The sequence below is a fragment of the Oenanthe melanoleuca genome, chromosome 1A, assembly GCF_029582105.1.
Source record: "Oenanthe melanoleuca isolate GR-GAL-2019-014 chromosome 1A, OMel1.0, whole genome shotgun sequence".
NCBI classification, from domain to species: Eukaryota; Metazoa; Chordata; class Aves; order Passeriformes; family Muscicapidae; genus Oenanthe; species Oenanthe melanoleuca.
In genome coordinates this window covers 19,880,161-19,896,993 of record NC_079334.1, presented here as the reverse complement: position 1 = coordinate 19,896,993, position 16,833 = coordinate 19,880,161, and the positions used below count along the sequence as shown (strand labels likewise).

General features: G+C 45.1%; 1 protein-coding gene across 1 annotated transcript; it reads left to right on the top strand.

Annotated features, from left to right (window-relative positions):
* The first annotated feature begins 329 nt into the window (after positions 1-329).
* On the top strand, positions 330-16,798 carry PRDM4 (PR/SET domain 4). The gene is made up of 11 exons (XM_056508154.1): positions 330-412; positions 1,912-2,045; positions 2,689-2,874; positions 4,857-5,651; positions 8,741-8,890; positions 10,096-10,214; positions 10,958-11,043; positions 12,252-12,379; positions 12,933-13,247; positions 14,396-14,564; positions 15,626-16,798. The coding sequence occupies exons 1-11, from the start codon at positions 402-404 to the stop codon at positions 15,933-15,935; spliced, it is 2,403 nt and encodes an 800-aa protein (XP_056364129.1). The 5' UTR covers positions 330-401; the 3' UTR covers positions 15,936-16,798.
* Positions 16,799-16,833: the final 35 nt, after the last annotated feature.

Here is a 16,833-nt window from a genome sequence, read left to right as displayed (position 1 = left end):
GCACCGCACCCCTGGGCAGGAGGCGGCGCGGGAAGCGCCGGGCAGGGTTCGGCCCAGGGTTCGTGCCAGGGTTTCGGGCCAGGACTCGGCCCAGGGTTTCGGGCCGGCGCCGGCGCGACCCGGGCGGGAGCGGCCGAGTCCCGGGCGGTGCCGCCGCTTCCTGGCTCCGGCGCTCGGCGGCGGAAGCGGTCCCGGCCCCGGCCCCCTCCCTCCCTCCCTCCGCCATCCCCGCCTCCCTCCGCTCCCCCGCCCGCCGGGCCCGCGCCGCCCGGGTCCCGCCCATGAGGCGGCGGCGGCGGCGGCGGTGGGGGTTGCGGCCGGGCCGAGGTCGGAGCCGGGGCCGGGGCCGGGGCCGGGGCGCAGGGCCCTGATGCGGCTGCGGGGCTCCGCCGGCCGGCCCCATGCACCCCAGGTGAGCGCGGCGGGGCCCCGGGCGGGGCGGGCGGGGAGCGCCCGGCCCGGGGGGCGAGCGGCGGAGGGGTCCCTCAAGCGTCCGGCGCCTCCCGCGGGCCCCGAGGCTCGGCCCCGGGCCAGGGTGGTGGTTCCCTCCCTCGGGCATCGCCATCGCAGCAGCCGCCTGGGCCGGGGGGAATGCCCTGCCCCGCCGGGCAGCCGGAGCCCTCGGCCCCGTCCCTGCAGAGCCGTCCCTGGCGGCAGGCGGGTGCCGGAGGGTGCGGGCTGCCAAGGGTGGGCAGAGCCGAGGGGGAGCTCGGCGGCTCCGTTTTTGGCTCAGCCCTCCGGGTGGCAGGTGGTCTGCGAGGAGCTGCGAGCGGGCTCGGTGTTCCTCACGGGCCCCTTCCATGCGGAGATCTTGTGCTGTTAACTTGCGTGAGTTTTGTTTTTCCTGGATGAGCGGTACCTTTCCCTGCCGGAGTGGCAGCCCAAGCTCCAGCTGTCAGGACTGCAGCGCTCGGGCCTGCTGCTGGCAAAGGCCATGCGGGAGGCCTGGGTCAGCCTGGGGGTGCTGATGTGCCTGCTGTGGGGACAGCTGCTCTGGCTGGCCCTGAGAGCTGCTGGTTACACCTGGGGTGTGGGTAGGAGCGCCGGGCTGGGCACAGCGTCAGGCACGGCTTGCGGAGATGTGACAAGTGTGAGTGGACCGTGTCTCCATGGTGTCCCCATCCCCATGGACTGGCTTGGGCTCCATGTGCAGCTTGAGACCCCAAAGGACATGTGTGCTCCAGGTTGACATGGTTTCTTCCAAGGCTGATGGTTTGGGGTGATGGGCGGTTCCTGCAGCTGCTCGTGTGGTGGGTGCCCACTTGAGCAGTGTGGTTATCACTGAAATAACGTGGCAGCCATGGTGCCAGTTGTTAATGTGATGGAGCAGGCAGAACCAGACTGAGGCACTCTGTTAAACTCTGCTACGGCTGTTCTGCAGTGGTAACTCTTGTCGCTATTGGCCTGGTTTGAACTGATGGGGAGTTAGAGCTTGTGTGTCTGTTACCAGTTTGAAGTGATCTTTCCCCCAGAGTTTGGATTTTGCATGTGGATGTGGTGTCCAGAAGTCAGGAAATATAAATCAGGTGCTGTTGTCTGAATATTTCTGACATTCAGCTTGTAAATGGATCCGTGTTCACAACAGTTTAATCACAGTGGCTTTTACTACTAGGAGTAAGACTTTGTTTTCTGGATGGCAAGGAAGAAGCTATGGTCTGATAAGTCTTTGAACTGTTTTTTAATCCTGATTATTGCTGTCTAGTATGATCAGTGTGTATTGATCATGATGTGATGACCATGTGAGTAGCTGATGTGTTTTATGCATTGCTTTTTAAGGCAGATATTTTATATGCCAATATCAGATTTTTAGTTTGTTTGCTCAACCTTTCCTTACCACAGTACAGTCAGTAATCAGGAATACTTTTGCATCTGTTTCTTTTTCCTGCTCCCCTCTCTGTTCCCTGTCTCCAGAATGAATGAAATGAACTTGAGTCCTGTAGGGATGGACCAGCTGACCTCCTCCTCTGTGAGCAATGCCCTGCCAGTCTCAGGAAGTCATTTGGGCTTGGCAGCATCACCCACTCACAACGCCATACCAGCACCAGGTAATGGGGCAGAGTCCCACAGGGGGCATTGCAGCTCCTGCACTGTGTTCTGCTGTCACAGCAATAGTCACAACTGGGCAGCAGTGCCTGCTCTGGTAGCAGGTCATACTGTAGGTAGTGAAATGATGCAGAGTTAGGGAAGGGGAAATCATAAATCGTTGCTTATGTGGGCAAAGCAAAAGGCACAGGTTAGGCTTATGCTTTAGTGGGAGCCTTGTTTTGTTTTAATGGGGTGCTTTGCACTGTGGGTGAGTAGTATCAGGATCCTTTGAAATCAGAGCTGTAGCTGGAAATCTGTCTTCATCTATGTCTAATTTTCTCTCAGGTGAAAAATCGCTTGTAGAGCAAAACTGTGTTCATGGCTCTCCTTGCCAGGGGGCTGCATGGGCAGAAGTCCACTACAACTGTCAAATAGAAGCAAGCCCTACAAAATGTACCAAAAAAGATCTAGCTATATTCAGGCATGTCTCTCAGTGCTGTGAGAACTGATCCTTTCTTTGATGCCTGGCATCTTGCTTGGATAGTGCCATGCTGTATTTCCTTAGGGCAAGATCTCCTGGTGAATTAGTAATCTCTTTGCTAGCTCATGTGTTCATGAACTCAGGGAGTTCAGTTGAATTCAAATGGGCATTTTCTCTTGCAGGCTTGCCTGTTGCAATTCCAAACCTGGGTCCCTCCTTGAGTTCCTTGCCCTCTGCTCTGTCTCTGATGCTCCCAATGGGTATTGGGGATCGAGGAGTGATGTGTGGTATACCAGAGAGAAACTACACCCTACCTCCACCGCCGTACCCTCACCTGGAGAGCAGCTATTTCAGACACATTCTACCTGGTAAGTGCTCTGTACTGATGGATGGGAACAGAAAGAGAAACTGTTTTAAGAGCTGTCTGTTTCTGTCCTGAAGCAGGCATGACTGACAGTTTGGCAGAGCTGTTGTTTTCCTGAGTTTGTCTGGAGACTGTTGTCACTTACACACCTTTATTTTAAGGTATCTGTTTCTATATTTGTGTATGAAAAGAATTGCAGGGCATTTTCTGTTTAAACCTAACCTTTGATTGCTCCTCCTGCTTTGATTTTAGGATTAACAGAAAACAAAGTGTGCATGGTTTATGTTCCCAATGGCTTGTAGCTTGGAGTTGCTTCTGTTTTTCTTCTCCTGTAGTCTGAAGCAATATTTAATATGTGCATAATGGGAGGTCACAGTAGTTCAAAGCTCAAAGAGGCCAAGACATCAGATGTGGTTTTGGGCACTTGCCTACCCATTTAAGCCATGGCACATTTTTTCTTCATTTTTGTTCAAGGTTGATTTCCAAAGGCGTAACACACTTCTATCTTGAGTCCTTTCTCACGCATGCTTTGGAGTATAAATGTAGAGTTTTACATGTTAGTATATGAAAACACAGAAATTGGAACTTCAAATGCAGTGCTGGTTTTGTTTGGTAGCTAAGATTGACAGGGTGGAAGGGGTAGTTCAACTTCTTCAAGGTGGCTCACTGAGTGTTGCTGGTTCAGCCTAGGTTAGCAATAAACTAGCAGCCCAGGTCTTCTGCAGCTGCCTGTTAACTGATGACTGAACTTCCCATCTGCTTAGGAATAACCTTTCCTACTGTATAGCATGCCTGCCTGTTTAGTGGGCAAGGAGGCTGTGCACTAGGACCAAAGGTATTTGCCATTCTGCTGAGCTGGAATAATCTTCCTGTGATGCTTTATAAGGTTCTTCTGTCAGTTATCTTGCTGCCATCAAGGATCCTCTGTGTTCGAGCCACAAGGCAGGATGGCATGCAGAAATACTTGATGCAGCTGATGAAATTAAACGGTTCATTTCTTGGCTTGTTGTGCTGCAGAAAGTATCTATGCCTGCATCCTTGTAATAATGAATATATTTGAATGGAAAACTCTTACGGAACAAGTGGCTCATAGGGTTGAAGGCTAAAAAGAAACATGCTGAATCAGATCTTGCAGAATCTGCAAAAATCTGTCTCTGCTGGAAATAATGTTTGCTTGAATGTGCTGTTGTGTTTCTTCCAAAGATATTTTTTTGGTTTGTTTTTAGTATATCAACACAGTTTAGTGTTTCTTAAGTTTCAAGGTTGTTTGATGTTGAGAAGCTTCCCAGAACTACCAGAAAAGGTGGTATGTTTCTGATTTAAATTCAGCCAAACATTTGTTTTAGGAGAAACAACATGCTTTCATGTAAGGAAAGAGAGCAGATGACTCATGAAATCTGTGAGAGAACTTGTCTTTGTCCTTCAGAATTGCAATTGATAGCCTCTGAGATGGACAGTTATGCCACTTGGTCATAGAGGAAGGAAGTAGTCATTGTTAAAACTTGAATACCTAAGCAAAAATTATGTGTCCTGGAGAATTGTTTCTGCTTCTAGTGAAGATGAACCAGGAATTGCCAAATTACAGATTCCACTAGCAGTCCTTCATCCTTTGTGAGCTATTTCGTGGGAATGAAATCCTAAGCCTAAAATGTGAAGAACCTCTTTTTGATTCGATCTTTGTATTCAGCAGCCTAAGTGGAATTCTGCCATTAACTTGGCTGTTCAGAGTTTGAGAAATAACTAGAGACTTTCTCTGTTGTGTGAAAACTTTGACTTAATTGTCAAGTGTTACTTTGACAAGAGTGTTAGGCCTGCATATGTTTGTGAGCCATGTTTTAGAATTAGTGGATTTTAATTGGAAATAATGTAGAGAACATGTCTTCAGGGATCTGGGTCTCAGTATACTATGCTTCAACTGATTTTTATACAAGATTTGAAAACTGATGTAATCTCACTCCCTTCTTTTTCTCCCTCTCTTCCTGTCAGGTATTTTATCTTACTTGGCTGACAGACCACCACCTCAGTACATCCATCCCAACACTATAAATGTTGACAGCAATCCAGCATTGTCAGTCTCCAACAATCCCTCAGCCCTGGACCCCTACCAGCCCAGTGGGACCGTGGGGCTGGAACCAGGGATTGTCTCCATGGACTCCCGCACAGTGAACACACACGGTCCCCAAAACCTGCATCCTAGTGACAGCCACGAGGTAGCACTGGATACTACAATCAGCATGGAGAGCGTTTCGAGGGTGACCAGCCCCATCTCTACAGATGGGATGACAGAGGAGCTTACCATGGATGATGTGGCCGGGGACCACACGCAGATGCCGAATGGCTCCCGGAGCCACGAACCTTTGGCCGTAGACGCCGTGGGGAGTAACCTGCCATCAGATGCTGTGGGGCACGGCGGTGTCATTCCCATTCACGGTAGCACTTTGGAACTCCCTGTTGTCATGGAGCCCGACCACATGGCCGGGCGGGTGGCAGGGATATCGGACAGCACGCTAAGTGACCCCATTCATACTGTGGCCATGAGCACCAACTCCGTGAGTGTGGCGCTCCCTACCTCACACAACCTCGCTTCCCTGGACTCAGTAGCCTTGCATGAAGTGGGCCTCAGCCTGGAGCCTGTGGCAGTGTCTTCCATAAGTCAGGAAGTAGCCATGGGGCCAAGCCATGTCGATGTGTCTGCAGACAATCTTGCCTTTGTACCATCATCTCTGCAAATGGAAGACTCCAATTCCAACAAGGAGAACATGGCAACCTTGTTTACCATATGTGAGTAACATACTTTTCCTGCTTCTTTGGGGTCGGGTTTGTCATGTAGCTGTTGTCTGGTGTGGCAGGACTCTGGTTGCAAGTCATACACATTTATGGTGAAAAAACCAGTTATTTAACAAGTCCAAAATTTGAAACATCTGCAGTCCCAGATTAACTGTTCTGAAACAACAGTAGTTGGAAGTAGTAGAAGATGTAGTAGGATGTTCTAGTATAATTCTCTTTGTATCCATTTCCCATGTTGCTGTGAGGTTGGAGGCTGAATCTTGATGAAGCTCTTGATTTGGTGGATCTGCTTGATATCCTTTCCAATGAGACTTCTGTGTTTATAAAGTCACATCACAAGTGATTTTTCGTGCTCCATTAAAAATACACAACAGACACTATGACAAGCCATACTTTTCATCAAATGGGTGTAATTGTTGAGTATCACATTATGTGATTTCATAAAATTTATATTAAACCATGAACAATCATCATGAAAGTGTTGTTCTAAACAGTAAAGAAAGAGCAGAGAGGGAAGGAACTTTATAATATTTCTAATTATTCTCATTGAAGGGCTTTAGTCCAGAGGTTAGTTGTTCTCGTAGGAAGAGAGGAGCACTGGGTGTTGTATTGCCAGTCCTGTTATCATTCAAGGAGATGTTCTTAGTTGCTGGGAGAGATATTTGAACTTTGACCTGCAGGATGTCTGGCTTCCTGCCACTGAAACATAAGGCCAGCTTTTATATTAATTTTTATTATCTGTGGTAGTATTGCTGTGTGCTGCTCTTCATCCAGTCTGGCCCTACAACTGCCAGAGCCTAGTGGCTTGCTTTGCCTGTGGAACGTATTTTAAGAAATTGAAAGATACAGTGACTTGGTTAGCAAGGGGAGAGGTGCAGTTTAGTGTAAAGTGTCTAGTCAGTCAGACATTTTGATTGATTTATAAAGATTTCATTCTGTTGGAAAAAATACAACTTCATATCAGGTGGGCATAGAACTATTATGAATTTACAACTCCTAGAGGAAGAGTTTTACAGTCAATGTACTCAGAAGATCCTTAAGCATCTGTTGCATGTTGAACAAATAATGATCCAAATACTGTGATGTCCATGATTGTGGTGAAATGACTTCTCTTACTCTCTTAAAAGTGAGATTTGATGTGCCAGCTTCTTGTTGTTATACTTAACATAGTCCTGAGCTGTTTCCAGACGATGCTCCCCTTTGGCAGGACATTAAAATGGCTGCTGCATGCCTTGTGCTTGCATGTGATTTGCAAAACAGATTCTTGACTCGGGGAGGTTTAAATTTTAACTTTTTGTTGATGTTTTTAAACTTCATCTGAATAAACAGGAATTTGTGTCCAGACAGGTGACAGCTAAGGACAAGGAGTTGTTTTAGACCCTCTTAGTGGTTTTTCCTCACTAAGATAGCAGGAGTCAGGGCCTTTTTCAGAAAACTTTTTACTGTTCCTAAGCAGGAAGTAAAAAGTGTGCCTTTGCTATAGTCCTGCATGTTTGCAAAACTTGTAAGAAGTGGTTTTTTTGGTCATTTTTGTTGACAGTTCTGGGTATCCAAATGAGAGAAGTAATCACTGATTACCTTTTTTAATGATTGGGCAAGGACAGTGATGGACAGTATATTTTACTTTCTGCAGAATATGAGATTTTTTGTTTTCCAGCATCTTAAGAATGTAGGAATGGTTGAACTTCTCCTAGTGGATATGCTTCATGCCTAGAACTTTTCTTCCTCTGCCTCTCCTTGGAGCTCATCCACAGACTCATAGTGGATGTGTGCCAGGCAATGCTTAAAAGCAGCTGTTCTACACAGTGGTTATCATTACTCAGGTCTGGCTGTTGTTGCTTTACTCCTGCATGTCACCTGTGCACATGAAATGATGCTTACATAGGCTCTACCTAATAATTTTGGAGTACTTTCCTATCTGTTAATGTGTAGTTGCATAAACTGTACTTTATATAAGGTCAAATTCTGGTACCCTGGTATATCAAGGAAGTATCTGGAAAATATCCTTAAGCATATAAGGATGGAGCTGCTGTTCAGGCCTGCTGAAGGCTACTTCTGTGGTAGGTCTTTCATACTGGAGCTGGGCCATCCAGAGGCCAAAGACGGTCTTTGTGGAGATCATGATTAATTACCTGAACATATTTCTTCAGAAAAAGAATAATTATTTATCAGGAGGGGTTTGCTGAGTAGGTGTGGGTTGCTCCATCTGCAGAGAATTAAAATTACATCATTTTTCTAGATGAAATTGTAATACGTTAGAGAGCATTTAATGCTATACTTTCCCTCAGATTTATTAGACTGAAGACTGACTGGTTTCTTTTATAACAGTTTCTCTGCTGAATGTCAGATTTGGAAAACCCCAGTACTGATTCTTCTTGGGCTTTTGTTTTTGTTGCATTCAGTGGCATACTCACACTGTATGAGTTTACTGCAGTGAGACCTTCAAAAGCAGCAGTGAGTTCAGGTTTTGCTGCTGTGATTTACACATTGTCTGAATTTAAATGGAGGTAAGGGGATTTTGTGGTTCACGTTTGAAAAATTTTAGAGGGATGACCTCACTAGTCCATTTGTGTGGATATACTTGAGGTTCTATGTGCAAGAAGTGTTTCTGGTTAACTCAAAAAATGTAACCAGTTAGAAGGTGTTTGGTTTTGTTTGTCTTAGATTTTCTGCCAGTAGAATTCATTTCACTTGTGATCAGAGTGAAATTGGCTCTTGCATTACCACCAGCACTGGGGAGGCTGTAATCTATTTTGTAGTAGCTTTGATGAAAAGTGGGCTCTGTCCCATTCCCCTGTAGGAATAGTCTGGAGTCTAGGTCATCAGGTCATCAATACCATTAGGAAGGTAGGTGGAGATGCTCACATCTGAATTGGATAGAATCTGACATGTATGTCAGTGCCCACCTGACCGTAACAACGTGCTCCGTATTATTCTGAGTAAAAGCTGAGAGGTGGACAGGCTGAACATGACAGAAGCAGCCTTTGGCAGGAGCTGAGCTGAAGCACGCTGGTAGGGAGCTGAAGGCACTGTAGGAGCTGTTGTGTGTTTGTAATGCCTGCTGTCCCCTCCTGTCTCTGCAGGGTGCACGCTGTGTGACAAGGCGTATCCGTCAGACTGCCCGGACCACGGGCCCGTCACCTTTGTCCCCGACAGCCCAATCGAGAGCCGGGCCAGGCTGTCCCTCCCGAAGCAGCTGCTGCTCCGGCAGTCCATCATGGGAGCTGAGGCGGGTAAGGATCACGTTACTGCTGCCCTGCAGCACAACAAAATGCACTCACTGCCTGAAATCCAAAAACCACAGGGAGATTAATGTGGGAGAGAAACACTGCAAGAGAGAGATGCTTCCCTCTTCTGTAATCACCCTGACTTATATTATCCAAGAGCTCCTTGTGGCCTGGTTACTGTTTAGACTTCAGCTATACCATAGGGCTGCTGCCACAGAGTGTGGCACTTCTTAAGGTCAAGCAGGGTATGGTGTTTTTTTGTCGTGCTGAACAGCCCAGGCACAGCTTTGGTAAGGAAACAATGCAGCAATTGCAGTTTGGGGGAAGGTGACAATTAGAAGAAATAGAAGAGAATTCTGTCTGCTTGTTCATCTGCTTAATTTGCTACCTTCTGGGTGCTCTCACTGGAGTATTGATCAAAAGTGCCTCTGTTTTCTTCCCCGCTTCATTTACATTTGACATGTAGACTGTGACCTTGTCACTGGATGTGGACCTTGTTACTGTATTGCACATCACTGCCACCTGGAAATGGAAGAGTACAGTGCAGTACCCTAAGGATCTGAAGGCTAGAGAAGAATGTGATTATTGGCTTGCTTAGTGATGCTGCTTGTTGAGAGTAGATGACATCTGTTCTCTTCAAGCTGCACTAGTTTCCAGTTTATTCCTAAGAGCTATTCAGTGTATTCATGTAGACCTATATATATATATATATATATATATATGTAAATGTTTAATAATAAATAATATACACGCAGGAATCCCTCTGCCCATGACAGAAATACAGCTGCCTCTGGGGAGAAATGCAGAAGCTTCTTAACAATGCCCAGCAACAATTCTGGAAATTCCTGGGGATTAGGTAGGCAAAATGTAGTTACTGAAACTAGTATTTTCTGCTTCTGCAGAAAGTGCCATGAGAACTTTAATTGGTACAAATGGCTAGGATGTTAGTTTTATAGCTTACTGAAAAGTAAATTACTTGCTTTTGACCAAATAAATATTTGTAATGACACCAAAGCGGCTCCCATTAGTGTCATGTGGTGGTGGTTCTTGTCTCTGCCATAGGTGTGTTCCACATGTGAAGTAGAAGCTTTGATGATCTTATGCATAGATACTACCTCTGGAGCATTGTTTCATAAGCTTCCTACTTCTTTATTATGCAGATTAGTTGTTTAAATAATTGATTTCTTTAGATTTTGGTCTTCTAATGATAGGTGTGTGGACACGAGAAACCATTCCTGTGAGGACTTGTTTCGGACCTTTGATCGGGCAGCAGAGCCATTCCCTGGAGGTGGCTGACTGGACAGACAAAGCAGCCAGTCACATCTGGAAGGTCAGTGGTGTTACAGCTCACAGAGTCTGCCAGCATGCCTTTATCTGGTGAAAGCTACCACATGACAGCAATTTGAACATTATCATCCTTGCCAAAAGTCAAAAGTAGTGCAGTTTAATGGTTTAATTCTTAGTATCAGCACAGCAAAGCTGTATACCTTGCAGTATGCTGGTTGTCAGTCCTGAAGTAGAAAATGCTTCTTTAATGCCTTCTCTTTTAAAGGGCTGTATGTGGTTTCAGTATTTGTGTGGAGTTGCAGCAGAGATTGTATATGAATTACTAGGCAGCAGTTGTTTGTTTGTTTTGTATCTCTGTTCATTGAAAATTCCCCCAGGTGATGAATGATTTGTTTTAGGAAAGCAAATTTAAAGCTTTGTTTTCTCCATAATTTCATTTTCAGAAAATAAATCTGACCTATATAAATAAAACATGTACTGTTTGCCCAGATTTTGTTATCCACAAGACTTGGTTTGTAAGAAAAGCAGCCAGATGCATTTCTGATGGGAGGTAAAGGTGAGAAAGATGCTGATTAACAGGTTTTCTGGCCTCCTGGGTAGCAGAGGTCAAGGTGCCTGTGTGAAGAGGAAAGGTAGGAGTGAAAACAGGGCTGTGGTGTTGGCAGTGGCAATGGAGACTTCCTGGCTTGTTCAAGGTGGATACATCCTCTCTTAAAGAAAGAGGCTGGCTTTCACTGCATTTATTGCTGTGTTTTGTCCTGAGGTTGCATTTGTTTTTCCTGGTAGCTCTATCACAATGGCGTGCTGGAGTTCTGTGTCATCACAACTGATGAGAATGAATGTAACTGGATGATGTTCGTACGCAAAGCCAGGTGAGAGCCACCTGTACTGTGCTAAGTAGCTTTGAGTCTGAGCTGCAGGCTCACAGGGAGCTGTACTGGAGAAGGAATGCTGACCTTCATTCAACTGAAGCTGACCTTGATTGTCCTTTTGATTTTAATACTTTATTGAGAAAGTGTCCCTAAGTTCTTTTGGCCAAGTTCTAAGCCCCTACAGCTTGTGAGACCTGTCCTTTTCAGTCTTTCTGGAGTCTGTGATGAAAGCTATCCAGGCTGGCCTAAGTATTGCTCCATCCATGGTCCACTGAAAAGGCTGAACTTTTCTTATTTCTCTGTGACACAAAGTAGGTATCTCCTGCAGTTCATGTCATCGTTCTCATATGCAGGAGTCAAGAAGTGCAGTGCTTAATCTCCCACTGCAATGGGGCAGAGCTTTTACTGGTTTCAGATACCTGGAAGAAAAACATATGCAAGATACTGCTTCAAAAGATGAATGAAATGGAAATGGTCCTCAAGATAACTTTTTAAAGATAATTTTGCTTTAATAATTTACTGATATTTTTTCCGTCATGCATTCTCTATTTCTTAAGGGATATATCTATGTAAATGAATCTATGTACATGAAGAATCTATGTGTATGAAAATACATATATTTTTGTAGTTTCTTAGATCATAAACTCACTTCTCTCAGCCCACTCGAATGTCTATTAATAATTTTCTCAGAAGTGTATGAGAAATGCATCATTTGGTGGAGGAGATTGGCTCTCAAGATCTAATTTTTCTTTCCTTTAATAAAGAAAGACAGAAGTGACAGACGTGAAAGTTTTTATAATATGCTGCCAAGTGCTGAGGTTCTTATTACCTTTTTATAGGAATATTGCCTTTCCCCTTCTTCTTTTTTCTTTTTCTCTTCTTTTTCTCTTCTTTTTCTCTTCTTTTTCTCTTCCTTTCTTCTTTTTCTCTTCTTTTTCTCTTCTTTTCCTTCTTCTTTTTCTCTTCTTTTTATCTTCTTTTCCTTCTTCTTTTTCTCTTCTTTTCCTCTCTCTTTTTTTCTTCTTTTTCTCTTCTTTTCCTTCTTCTTTTTCTCTTCTTTTTCTCTTCTTTTCTTCTTCTTTTTCTCTTCTTTTTCTCTTCTTTTCCTTCTTCTTTTCATCTTTTTTTTTTTCTATTTTTTTTTTTCACCCTCTCCCTCTCTCTAGGAGTCATTGCTTCTGAAGGGCTAACTGTTGTTGTTGCTGTAGGAACCGGGAAGAGCAGAACCTGGTTGCTTATCCTCATGATGGGAAAATTTACTTCTGCACTTCTCGGGACATCCCCCCTGAGCATGAGCTTCTCTTCTATTACAGTCGGGACTATGCACGACAGCTTGGTAAGAAAGCTCACTTTGGTTGGCTTTGCAGGGACTACCCAGCTGGAACTCCCTTTCAGTGCCATCTCTGGGCTCTGTGACTTGGGAGTGCATTATGTTCCTTCTCAGTTCCCACTGGTGCATGTCATAGTTTCCTTCTACATTTAATGACAACAGAGTGCCATCATTAAAAAAAAAAATTCCTTACTTAATTCCACTGATCAGGAGTAAAAGATCACAGTTTTGAAGAAAAATTGTTTTAGTTCTGTTCATCTAGGGAGTTTTGGAGCGGAAGTTGTTCCAATCCTCCCCCAGCCTGGATTGTGATAATTTAGATTTGGTGGAGCTGTGCTCAAAACTGTTCCAAAGTTTTGCCCCTCAAAATGTTTCCAGTGACCTACCTGAAACAGCTGGAAAGCAACACCAAAGCTGAAAAGAACCTAAGTCCCTAACCTAAGTGAAAATCTCTGCACCTGGCTTTGCCACCACAGACCAAATGTTAAGGTGGTCCTTGTTCAGGCTCTTAGGCCTTACTGTGTGTGCCTCATCACAAGTGATGCTTTTGTGCCCAAAGGTGTCCCCGAGCATCCAGACATGCACATCTGCCACTGCGGGAAGGAATGCGCTTCCTATGCGGACTTCAAGGCCCATTTGAGCAGCCATATTCACAACCACCTCCCCAGTCAGGGCCACAGCAGCAGCCACGGGCCAGGCCACGGCAAGGAAAGGAAGTGGAAGTGCTCCATGTGCCCCCAGGCTTTCATCTCCCCTTCCAAGCTGCACGTGCACTTCATGGGGCACATGGGCATGAAGCCGCACAAGTGCGATTTCTGTAGCAAAGCTTTCAGCGATCCAAGCAACTTACGGACACACCTCAAGATTCACACAGGTGAGCGCTCAGGGCTTGGTACAGGTGCCTGTGCAAGGACAGGGGAGAGGGTGAAGGTCAAGCTACAGGCCAGCAGTAGACGGTGTGGTATTTTTGCCTCTCTTTTTTTCAGTATTCCGTGTTGGGAAATCACAAAATTCAAATTACAAAGCTGGAAAAGGAATAAAACTGGGAGTTCAGTGCTCTCAAGTCAAGCACAGGAAGCTGTAGGCTCAGTAGTCAGGAGTTTTAATGAACTGATCAAATACTAATGTGGTATACACAACCACAGAATACTCAGTGGGGTGGGATTCAAGTGGTATTCAAACTTAGTCTGAACACAGTAGCATGCTGGGTTTTGAACTACTTCTGGAAAGAATAACAGAAGTACTGGTAAGTTGAAAAACAGGATAAAACATAGAAGTTATCAAAGGGCCAGTGAGATTTGTCCCTGTGTTTTTGTTAGATGAGAAATTGTTTTTGGAGACAAAGGCAATGCAATGCATCAAATGTGGTTAGGTTCCAGTATGGCATCAGATAAAATTCCTGTGGGAAATCTGTGAAGATAGGGATGTACTAATGTACAGTAACTAGATGGTTACCATGGTTACTGCTACAAAGGACGCTACCATTGTTTTTACTGAAGAATTCATGTTGGGTAAGACTAGTCTTTTTCGGTGTTTGCCTGAATCTCTTGGTGGAAAAATGTACAGAGCTGCTGGGGGAATTTTGGTGTCCAGAACAGGGAGACACAGCTCGTTGGACAAGGAGCACAAACCCTGCCTCACAAGAAAAGCTGGCTGACCACAAACACTGGAGAAACAACAAGCAGCAGTGTTTAGAAGGATGAAGTGCGGAAAGGTGCATCACACTAGGGCATCAGTGGTTTGAAACAGTATCACGACATTGTTTTTTTTGCTTGGGGGCATGGAGTATGGGATGAAAAGTTTTGGGAATGATGAGGTCAGGTGCCTGTTCATTTTGCATAGCTAAATATAGATTGGAACTAAGTAGGCCTTTATGCTGAGTCTGAAGGAACTGAAGGAGAAAACAAGTCCTGTTCACAAAGAATCTGCCTTCATAGTAAAATCCAACTTTTCAGCAATGGTCAGGCTTGTTTGCTTACTGCAGTTCTTGGGGCACCGAGTGCTGATCCTGTGTACTCGTAGGTCAGAAGAATTACCGCTGCACCCTCTGTGACAAGTCGTTCACGCAGAAGGCTCACCTGGAGTCGCACATGGTCATCCACACCGGGGAGAAGAACCTCAAGTGCGATTACTGCGAGAAGCTCTTCATGCGGAGGCAGGACCTCAAGCAGCACGTCCTCACTCACACACAGTAAGTGACCTCACAGGAGCTGTGCTGGCCAATGCAAGAAATAGTGAAGAGGAACAGCCCGAGACAGAATCCCCAGTTTGCATATAGTTTGGCCTAGGGAGCATAGGTGGGTTCATCCTCTGAAATGATAGAGAAGTCAGTCTAGACAAAGTTCTTGTTTTACTGGCTGCAGTTGTGGAGTTCTAGTGTTTGCAATATTCCAGTGACACAGTAAATTCCAAGCATGCTCCTTGTGTTGTGAAATGGCAGTCCAGAGAGTTCATCATTTTAAAGAGAAGGGGGGTTGTTTGATTTACATTCCATTCTTTGCTGAGAGCTGTTTCCATGTCCCAATGTGACCACAAAAGACAAGTTTATCAGTGCTATTGTCACCTAGTACCTTGTTAGTGAACTCTGCCTGTTTGCTGTAGAGGTGTGGTGCAGCCATTCCCAGCCATTTCCTTCCCTCAGGTCTCACTTAAGCGCTTGCTGTCCTGCTCCTCCTGTAGAGGCAGATTCCTACCCACGGCCCTCTGCCAGGCCAGGTCTTTTGCTCTGAGAATCTCTCCTTCCTATACGTTTATTGCCAGTCCAAGGTCCTCCTTAAAAGCTGCTTGCCCAAAGCTAGTCCCTTTGCTTATTTCATTTTCAGCATCTGGTTTTTGTACTCACTTGGAATCCATTGCTGCTTCTGTCGTGCTGCCTAGGAGCCAGTGTAGTGCAGCCAGCATGAGAAAGAGACAGACAGAAACACAGACTCAGTTTGCTGCTGATTCCTACAGCCTGAGCCAGGAGCACTCCTGCTGGGAGGTATTTTGCAGTGTCATTACAGAATTTGTTGCAGTCTGGTAAGCTCCTCTGCTTAACATTTACAGACTGAGGGTTGTTAATATGCAGCAGCCTTGTTTCCTTACTTGTTCTTCCCTGGCTCCTCCCCACCCCCCTTTATGCAGGTTGGGAAGGAAACGCACATTTTCATCAAGGGCAGTATCTCTGTCCTTGCTATAACATGGACCTTAACACAGCATTTTAATACCAGCTGCTTTGTGGCAGGAGCAAACTCACTTTTTTGTGTCTTTCAGAGAACGGCAAATCAAATGCCCCAAGTGTGACAAGCTCTTCCTGAGGACAAATCACCTGAAGAAGCATCTCAATTCACATGAAGGAAAGAGAGACTATGTCTGTGAAAAATGCTCCAAGGCTTATCTAACCAAATACCACCTTACTCGACACTTAAAAATATGTAAAGGCCCCACATCCAGCCTGTCAGCCCCAGAGGAGGAAGAGGAGGAGGATTCAGAGGAAGAATTAATAGACTCTATGAGGACTGAAGACTGTAGGATTAACAATGGAGTCTATTCAACAGGTGATGTTCTCTCTGGACACAAATGAAGAAGAGAGGAAAACTTTCTTCAATATTATAAGTAGGGAAGGAAAAACCCTCTTCCTTGTTTCCCCAGTCACCAGTGTATGTCAGGTGAGGAGTTTTCCTTCTGTTTTTGTCTCCACACTACCACCACTTAATATAATCTGTAGCCAGAACACTGAACAAGACTGGATCATGCACTTACAAGTGAAGAGTTGCTAAGAAGGAAATGTGAGGCAAGATTTCTTTCACACATGCTGTGCATACTTCTCCAAATCACTCATATTAATCCATCCAGTGCCAGGACACATGACACACCTCACAGCCCTTCGAGCAAAGAGCCACGAACCAGAAATGTAGCTGAGGGACTGCAGTGACCTGTAAGCCAACTGTCCTTAACTGCCCAAGGTGTGACATGAAGAGGGGCAAGAAAAAAATGGTGGTGGCCACTGATGTATTTTAAAACTTTAACTGAAGGATGTGGTTTGGCACAAAGCAAAGACTTCTCAATGCTCAGGTTTCCTTCTTAAAACCTTTCGGGTAAAAAAAAAAAAAAAAAAAAAAAGGCCAGTGAAATCAGCACTTGCATACAAAGTAACTACTCCACTACAATCAAAACATTGATTTTTGGAGAACAGTTATCTGCTTTTCTCCCTCAAGTTCATTGTCCATAGAAGCAGGTAAAGACATAAAGACTGTATGGCTGTATGGACTCAGTAAGGAAGGGGCTTACAGACGATCAGGCAGTGTTTACAGTATATGTTAGTCCTTGTGCTGTAAACCTTTTACCACCTAGAATGATGGGAGGGTTTGCTGCTAATATTATTTATGGAATGAAATTATTACATTTGGTTGTTTTCTTTTGAAATAATTAAAAATGTGGCTCTTCTCTAATGTTCTTTTTTTAATATTTACATGTGCTGA